This window comes from Triticum aestivum, chromosome 2D (genome assembly GCF_018294505.1).
Source record: "Triticum aestivum cultivar Chinese Spring chromosome 2D, IWGSC CS RefSeq v2.1, whole genome shotgun sequence".
Lineage (NCBI taxonomy): Eukaryota > Viridiplantae > Streptophyta > Magnoliopsida > Poales > Poaceae > Triticum > Triticum aestivum.
In genome coordinates this window covers 39,453,847-39,462,536 of record NC_057799.1, presented here as the reverse complement: position 1 = coordinate 39,462,536, position 8,690 = coordinate 39,453,847, and the positions used below count along the sequence as shown (strand labels likewise).

General features: G+C 49.4%; 2 protein-coding genes across 2 annotated transcripts; both read left to right on the top strand.

The window, feature by feature from the left end:
- Nucleotides 1–580: 580 nt before the first annotated feature.
- On the top strand, nucleotides 581–1,884 carry LOC123048585 (uncharacterized). The gene is made up of 2 exons (XM_044471662.1): nucleotides 581–840; nucleotides 921–1,884. Exons 1-2 carry the CDS (start codon nucleotides 638–640, stop codon nucleotides 1,609–1,611), a joined length of 894 nt encoding a protein of 297 aa, XP_044327597.1. The 5' UTR covers nucleotides 581–637; the 3' UTR covers nucleotides 1,612–1,884.
- Nucleotides 1,885–4,679: 2,795 nt separating this feature from the next.
- LOC123055604 (cytosolic sulfotransferase 5-like) lies at nucleotides 4,680–5,813 on the top strand. Its single transcript, XM_044479550.1, has 2 exons — nucleotides 4,680–5,684; nucleotides 5,778–5,813. The coding sequence occupies exons 1-2, from the start codon at nucleotides 4,740–4,742 to the stop codon at nucleotides 5,811–5,813; spliced, it is 981 nt and encodes a 326-aa protein (XP_044335485.1). The 5' UTR covers nucleotides 4,680–4,739.
- Nucleotides 5,814–8,690: the final 2,877 nt, after the last annotated feature.

Below are 8,690 nucleotides of genomic sequence, written 5' to 3'. Positions count from 1 at the left end.
GCAAAAGGCGGCGTATGGGAGCGGCGATTGATTTCTCCGGCGGCTTTGATTTGGGCGCTCGCTGCCAGCGCAAGTACAGGAGGTAGAGGTAAAAAGTAGTGGATGAGCGGTGTTTCTACATGGGATAAGCATCGAGGGGATGAAAGCGGTGGTGGGCCGGGGGGCTGCGCTAGCGACGTGCCCACGTTGGCAACCAGCGCGTCGTTGGATCGAGTGGAATCGTGCGACTCGCACGCGTTCGACGGAGCGTTCCGCCGGCAGTCCGGATACAAACGTTTCCCAAAATCAATTCAGAATCGTGAGATGTGGGAATCGAGAATGGATAAACAGTGATTGTGAATGGGATTTACTGCCTAATTATGGATTAATGCGCCAGGGTGCTTTGAGATTAGCAGTGCCACTTGTCATGTTCTGGAGGGGTTCCTTCTTGTTGATGAAGAAAAATACCACGTCCTATATGATTTTCTTCCCTTGCATTTGCTTTGTGTCGAGGATGGAAAGCTCCAAAAATCACATCTCCCGAATTATCGGACGTCTTGTTAGGGTAACTAGTAGCGGATTTTACCAGAAATAAAAACTACTCACCAATCACGTCCAATCAGCTAGACCTAGATCCCTTGCTCATCTTCAAGACCAGATGGAGATGACACGGTCGCAGAGCCGGAGACATGGCAGTGCATCTCCGGGCACCGGCGGCAGCGATCGTCTCCCGAGGTTCGAGGGTGTGATGACGCGAGCGCGGCGCCGTCATTGTGGAGTTGACGATCTTCTGCCGCTGGCTTGCACTCGCAGTGGCAGCGAGTCTGTTCGTTTGAGGAAGCGACCGCGAGCGAAAGAATGGTAAGTCCGGCCGACCGGCGTCCTCCTCTCTTTGCCTGTCAGGCCGGCAGCTCACTGTGACTGTGGTAACCTTCTGGCAGGAGGGACTGGGCCAACCTGACGACCGATCTCATCAGGGACGTCGCCGGCCGTCTGTGGTCCACAGATTCTCCATGGCCGGCGGCGCAGTACAACCGCTTGCGGGCGGTTTGCAAGACCTGGGGTGAGTCCACCTCCGTTTGCAGCCTGGATATCCACTACCGCCCCCACGGCTGGACGCCAAGACAGCATAAGTCAGGCTGCCGCCTCCGCCACGTCTATGTCGAACTCGACGCGCTCTCCAGCAATTACATCTTTGCCGTTACTGAAGGCCTCTTTGTCCTGCGCGACGAGAAGTCCACCGACATTGTCCGCCTCCTCAACCCCCTCACCGGCAGCCTCACCGAGTTCCCACCCATCACCAAGGTGCGGGCATACGATGGCTCCGAACTGAAATCCAGCCAAGCCATCAATGCCTTGAAGCTCTACTTCTCCGACCCCAACGCGTTGTTCTGCTATTTCGCTGGCATCGACGACTCGACCTCCCCACCCACTCTTGTTTTCGCTGTGATAAATAATGGGGAATTGCACGTCGTCTACGCCAAGCCCGGCGATCACCACTGGGTATCTGTGCACAACCTGCCGAACTGGGCTATGTGGTCGGACATTGGCGGGCTTGCCTGGTATTTCACACCGCCGCCTGGCGTTTGGCTGCCAAAAAAGATTTACGTGTACTCATTAGGGGATAGCTAATGGTGGCGATTTTGGGAGGATCTGAGTGTGAACCAAGGGATAGTTGCTGCTGTTTTTATTGTGGTGGAGTCGTCAGACATTCCCAGGGAGAGTACCAAACAAGAGAGACAATGTTTATTTGAGGTACTACAATTTGTACTTCTTCAGTTTACACAGATGTGAGGCTCCTTAATGAATTTTACTACTACTAGCTGAATCTTACTACATCCTGATCGTTTATTTTTACTACTATACCTGCTGGCTGAATTTTTACACTCATGTGAAGCTCCTTGCTGAAATCTCTTCTTGTTGTGATTCCTGCATAGGTATTCATATATTGTTGATGTTTTTCTTCCTAGTTGCTAAAGCTTATAGTTCAACGAAGAATCCCGGTTTTGTGCACATGAAGCATAGGAGCCTGGGATGGTTTAATTTGGGTGTTCAAATTCCAACCAACACAAAACATAAGGGTAAAAATCTGAAAAAAAGTTCATGCCTTCACGCAAGTAAAGGTGAAAAACTGAAAATTCGCGCCTCCTACCGGGTGTCAGCGCATCAGCCTTCCACTGCTTGGCCCGATGCAGTAGAAAGATTGAAAAATAAGAAAATCAGGTTGAAACAAAGGAGACCTCGAGGCTCTCAGCAGCAGTGGAATGATTTGCCAACAGAATAATTAAGGAGAGAACAATCGTCCAACTTTATTAATCAATCACTATTATTAACTAGTAGACTACCCGTGCGTTGCCACGGGCCAACAAATAAACTTGTAAACAATGATTATTTTCCTCTCCACAAATGAGCACATTGCATGCGATGTTCAACCAAAACACAAATACAAGCATCTTCTTCTCTATATTCTTGGAAACACCACACAACCCTCTAGCCGCTCTTTCTCGTTGAACATGTCATCCATCACCTTCTCTCATCATTCACCTCTCAATCTATTGCCCCTTGAATCTGCATGTAGCTTCCATGTCATTGTTGAATGCCCTATCACGTCACCTTCTTTCCGATCTATTCTTAATCTGAGGAAGCTAAATCTAGTTGAATGCCCATGTGTTGCCATGGAATCACAAACTTATCTATTGTTCAATGCAATACTATCTGAAACATACATACCATCACGCGAGCATCGGCAACAAACACACACGCGAAGAGCGGTGCCCCAACCAGCAGCGGTGGCATCTCCCTTGATACATCATCTCCACCTCTCCTTCTAAGTAGCTGAAACACAACGATATTTATAGGACAAAATCTATAAGATTGTCTTGAAGGCCCTTTACATATATATGGTGCTTGTGAGAAATTTTACACCTCATAAATGTCGTGTATTTCAAAGTAAAAAGGTGTATGCTCCAAAAAGTAGATCAAGGATAGATGCAGTTTGTGTGAATGTTTCATGCATGTATCATTTATATATAATGAAATCTTAGCATGATTCGTTCTACTGACAGATATACCGTACAATCATCCTGCAAGCATGGGGGATAAAAAAACAAAATTGAAAGGACAACAAGAAATAGAGCAAACTTCTAAGATCTGCAAATGAGAAGTAACAGAGCCTAGGGATGAATTGAAATACGGACCTCCTCTATGACAAGGAACAACATCAAGCTTTGATTTAAAGCACTGTCTGGGAGGTATACTGGAGCAACCAATGAACTCAGCCATACAAACTTGGGATGACCATCTGTCGTGTGGTTACCAGCATGCTCAAGCCATTCCGCCTGTCACCTCCATGATTGCCTCTCTTCCGCTACCACCGAACTGGAGCAGAGCTCATTCATTATTTATTTTCTTAAGATACGGTGTCAAATCCTAATCATGCAATCAGCTAAGAACCGTACTAATTGATAGGGAAAGGAAAAGAAGAAGTTAAAGAATCAAACATTCATTAGTGCACCGTCCTAACTCGAGAGCACGACACGAAGTAGACGAATACCCTTGAGGCCAGAGCAGAGTGAGGATCCTACCAGGCTCAAAACCAGGGCGCATACCGACACCTCCACGAGTGCGTCCGTGCATATTTCACATGAAAGACACCTAGTTAAGTGTCTACCCTTTACAAATAAGCACCGGTGCTCAAAGAACCATCAATTTTTTTTCTCTAAGCACCCCCTCTATGCGTCTTGCATTGTACAAGGCATTAGAGGTCATGTAAGAGTGTGCCTCATTGTCTTGCTCAGCTAGGGTACAGGAATGTATCCGGTGCACTTGATGCCATAGAATAATTTAAAAAATCTGAAAAGAAATCTAGCACGCTAACACAACATCAATGTATGATGTCACAAAATTTCGTATAGAAATTTGAAATATTTTTTGAGATATAAAAATGACAAATTTGACATTAGTGTGATAATGGGCCAAATCTAAAGCCCAAGTTATGTTATGTACTATTCAGTGTTGAATTTGTCATTTTTACTTTTCGAGTTATGTTTCAAATTTTGACTTGAAATTTTGTGATAACCTACATTGATGTTGTGTGAGTGTGCTAAATATTTTTCAGAATTTTTTGAACATTTTAAAAACACAATGTGAGTTCGGTGCACCGGCAGCACCACAAACTCCGATGCATCAGATATTTTCCCGCTAGGGCAGCACACCATGCGAACTGCCGTGTGGCTTTGGTAAGGTCCAGGTGAGACTGATTTGCTGTACAAGAACGATTGTAATCCCGTGGATTAAGCAATGAAATCTCTTTTCTCGCAAAAAAAAACTCCAAAACTCGGAAAACTTGATAAAGTTGCACTTGTTCTCACGATGAATGCAAGTTTGTAAACCATGGGCAAAGAAAGCTCGTGTTATCCATTTAACAACAAATGAAGCAAGAGTAGCTAGCTAGGTTGAAATTTGAAACCCACAATCATTGAGTAAGTTGGTGGAATCTTCTCACCTGCATGCACAGTAGTCCGCATGTGAGGAGATAGGTACGGCCGGCGCACACTGCTGCATACTGGCGCAGTTACATATTCGCGCTACTCGGTCGCAACTCGGGAGCATATAATAAAGAAGAGGAGAGTAGGATCACCGGAAAAGAAGCCATGGGCGGTAATGCTGCTCCTACGGCCGGTGCAGCCGGAGAAAAGGAAGAAGAAGCTGTTGCGCCGACAGCCACGGCCACCCCGCACGCTGACCTACCAGCAGAGATCATGTCGTCGCTGCCCACGGCACCGGGGTTCCCCCCTCTCCGGTTGCGCCGGTACGCCGGGTTCTGGCTGACCGACCGCACGCTCAAGTTCCTCGGCGCGTCGCACGCGCGCTTCAGTCCGAGGCCCACCGACGTGTTACTCGTGAGCTTCCCCAAGACCGGTACCACCTGGCTCAAGGCGCTCGCCTTCTCCGCGCACCTGCCGTCCACCGGGGCCGACCACCCGCTCCATCGCAACAACCCCCATGACCTCGTCGGCTTCCTCGAGCTCGCTGGGGAAGACGATGATGGTCTGATCTACGAGGGGATCCCTTCTCCGCGTTTGCTTGCCGCCCACCTGCCCTACTCCCTGCTGCCCCACGGCATCACGGACGGCTCCGGCGGCCGGATCGTGTACGTCTGCCGGGACCCCAAGGACACGCTTTTCTCCTTCTGGCACTTCCACGAGAAAACCACGGCGACGCTGCAGCGGATGGCCGACGACGGCGGCGCGTCGTCCGCCATGCCGACGTTCGAGGAGGCGTTCGAGCTCTTCTGCAAGGGTCAGAGCATGGCGGGGCCACAGTGGCGCCACGCGCTCGAGTACTGGGAGGCGAGCCGTCTGAGCCCCGATCAGGTGCTGTTCCTCAGATACGAGGACATGCTGCGTGACCCGGAGGGAAGCCTGAGGAAGATGGCGGTGTTCATGGGGTGCCCCTTCTCTCCGGAGGAGGAGGAGACCGGGGTGGTGCGCGACATCGTGGAGCTCTGCAGCTTGGGGATGCTCAAGGGGCTTGAGGTCAACAGGAGCGGGCGCACGATGCTGGGGCTCAAGAACGAGGCCTTCTTCAGGAACGGCACGGTGGGGGATTGGAGCAGCTGCATGACGCCGGCCATGGCGGCGCGGCTGGACGGGATCGTGGCCGAGGCGCTGGAGGGCTCCATGCTTTTTTTTTTGAAAGAAAAGGTAGATCATGTTCTACCTTATGCATTCAAAACAGGCCGTAGCCTGAGTGACCAATGATCTTTTTTACATGAAGGCGTTGTGAGAGCCGCACAGAGCGTGCAGCAGGCCAACGCCAAGCCTGAGAATTAGAACAAGGAAAGCTAGGAAGGAAGGAAAGAAGTAAAGCAGGAAGAAAGCTAGGAGCAAGGAGAGCTTGGCAGCTATTCTCGCACCATTACATCAGCCCAAGAAGATAAACGATCTCTAACATTTCCCTCGGGTGCTCGCAGTGTCCATAACTTGATCAGGTCGGCCACCTCAATAAGAACCCTCCAAGCTGTCCAACACTTGTTGTGGAAAACTTGCTCATTCCGAGCATGCCAAAGCGCAACAGCAGCAGCTGCAAAGAAGACATGCCATACCGCGCCATGTGCCTCCTTTGCTATGTCAGAGGCCAAGAAATCTGCTGTAGACTCACATGAGACTGCCAAATCCAGGAGGCCGGCCTTTGCCCAAACAGTTTGTGCAAGTTTGCATCTAAGCAGTATATGATGCATAGTCTCGGCTGCTGGGCATAAATCACATCCGTTGTGCGTTACTAGCCTCGTCCAGTGCTTCCTTATCATATTATTCCGGGTGTTGTGCCTGTCCTTGAGGGTCAGCCATAAGAAGACGCGGTGTCGTTTGAGTATGATTCGGTCCCAAATATAACGAGCCAACGGGCAGTCCTTGCCCCTGAATGTAAGCATATTGTAAAAAAAAGCCGTAGAAATCTTGTTATCAAACGCTAGCGGCCTCCTGATGTCTGCTCTAGCAGTTGTTGGTGGGATGCAGCTTAGTAACTGAGTTAGCCTCTCGAGCTCCCGCAGCGCTGTGTAAGACAAATTAGGGTGTAGTTGTATCGCCCAGTGTCCAGAGACGTACTGTGAGGCAACTGTGCAAGACTTGCATCTGGCAAAGGTGAAAAGGGTTGGAAAGGAGTGGGATAGCCGGCCATTCTCTATCCAAAGATCATACCAGAAGGATATAGTGGTGCCATCTCCAAGCTCACACCTTGTGGACTGTATGACAAACTGAATAGAAGATTTGATGCAGCGCCAGATGGCAGTGTCCGTACTGCGCACCGTAAGTGGTATCTCTTTATGACAATATGTTGATGCAAACCACTGGTAACATGGGACATCGCTAGGCTGCAGGATCCTTGTCATGACCTTGCTTATCATTGCCAAATTATGTGCATCAAGGTCACGGACGCCCAACCCTCCATTCTGCTGCGGCAGGGTAACATAATCCCATGCCACCAGGCACTGCCCACCTTGTGCATGGTTCTTTCATTGCCACAGAAAACCCCTCATAATCTACTCTAGCTGCTGTAAGGATTGCTTCAGCCAGATGAAGCAGCTCATGAAGTAGCTTGGAATCGCTGCCAGGACAGCATTAATCAAAGTTAGCCGTCCTCCCCAAGAAAGGAAAGTGGCCAGCCAACCTGAAGGCGTTTGTCCACTTTGTGAATAACAGGCATTAGCAGCCCGTGTGTGATCTTGTGCGTTGAGAGGGGCAGTCCAAGATAGGTGCACGGGAAGGCAGACGGTTGACACTGTAGAATTTGAGCAATCTGTTGACAAACTGCCGGGTCGACGCAAATAGGGATGAAGGAACTCTTCTGGAAATTAATTGAGAGGCTGGTGAAGCTTGAAAAAGATTGAAGAATCCTCTTGATGATGCCAACTTGCTGTGTATCCCCTTGTATCAGTAGGAGAGTGTCGTCCGCGTACTGTAGGACGGGGAACGGTCCCTCCCCTCCGAGCGGATGTTTGAGAAGGCCAGCTTGATGCTCTCTATCACAACACCTTTGTAGAACATCAGCAACTAGTATGAAAAGATAAGGTGACAGTGCATCCCCCTGCCTGAGGCCACATTTGGATTGTATCTTCTCCCCAATCTGACCATTAAGAAGGACTTGAGAGGAGCTTGACGTGAAAATGTTAGAAATCCAGTGGTTCCAACGGCTCCCAAAACCCCTTGCCTGAAAGATTTGGAGCAGTGCATCCCAACTTACACTGTCGAAGGCCTTTTGAAAATCAAGTTTCAGTACGATCATAGGTTTCTTTCTCTTGGCTGCTTGCTGTACCAATTCAGCTGCTAACATAAAATTCTCAATAATGCATCGCCCAGGTAAAAAACCCGACTGCAGCGGATGAATCATGGCTGGGATGAGGCGTTGCAGTCGTGCAGCAAGCACTTTGGTTATCAGCTTGGGCAAGCTGTGTACCAAGGAGATGGGGCGGAAATCTCTGATATCCGTTGGTGCTTCTTTCTTAGGTATGAGCACAATGTTTGCTACATTGATGCCGTGAAAGTTGCTGCCCAGTTCATAAAATTCCTGGAAGAAACGCATCAGATCCTCCTTCAAAACCTCTTTGAAGCACTTGTAGAATTCATTTGTAAAGCCATCAGGTCCCGGGCTTCTATTGTTCGGACTCTTCTTGATGGCTGCAGCAATCTCCGCCCATGTGAACGGTTCTTCCAGCGCCCCAAGGTCAGCACTGCCATATAGCTGAGATAGGTCAACCGTTGGCAAGGAGGGGGATGGCTGTCCCAGCAAAGCCCTGTAGTACTCCGTGGCAATCCGTACCTTGTCATTCTCCCCCAAAAACGGACCCCGTCCTGTATCAGGAGCCTCACTTTATTCTTTTTGTGGTGTTGGTTAGCCGCAGCATGAAAAAACCGTGTGTTCTCGTCCCCGAGTGTGCAACCTCGAATCTTTGCGCGGCGCCTCCATGCCATTGTTTGCCAGAGGATGAGCTGTTGTGCTTTCGCGTTCGCATGCTTTCTTAAAGAGATCTCCAGCCTTGTTAGATGGCGCCGTTCCTCTACCGTGTCCAAAAACTGAACCACATGCTTACAATTATCCATTGTTAGCTGCAGCGGTTTTTTGGCCCTGTCCCATTTCCTCACAGTAGCCCGGACCCTTCTCAGCTTGAAGTTTAGAAGAGTTGCCATCGAAGCAAAGACCCGACTGCCCCT

Bases quoted from the DNA above. Each gene is read 5' to 3' on its own strand.
- LOC123048585 (XM_044471662.1), top strand. From the start codon at position 638: ATGGAGATGACACGGTCGCAGAGCCGGAGACATGGCAGTGCATCTCCG. The intron at 841-920 runs GTAAGTCCGGCC...ACCTTCTGGCAG, and splicing joins CGACCGCGAGCGAAAGAATG to GAGGGACTGGGCCAACCTGA.
- LOC123055604 (XM_044479550.1), top strand. From the start codon at position 4,740: ATGTCGTCGCTGCCCACGGCACCGGGGTTCCCCCCTCTCCGGTTGCGC. The intron at 5,685-5,777 runs GTAGATCATGTT...AGAGCCGCACAG, and splicing joins TTTTTTTTTTGAAAGAAAAG to AGCGTGCAGCAGGCCAACGC.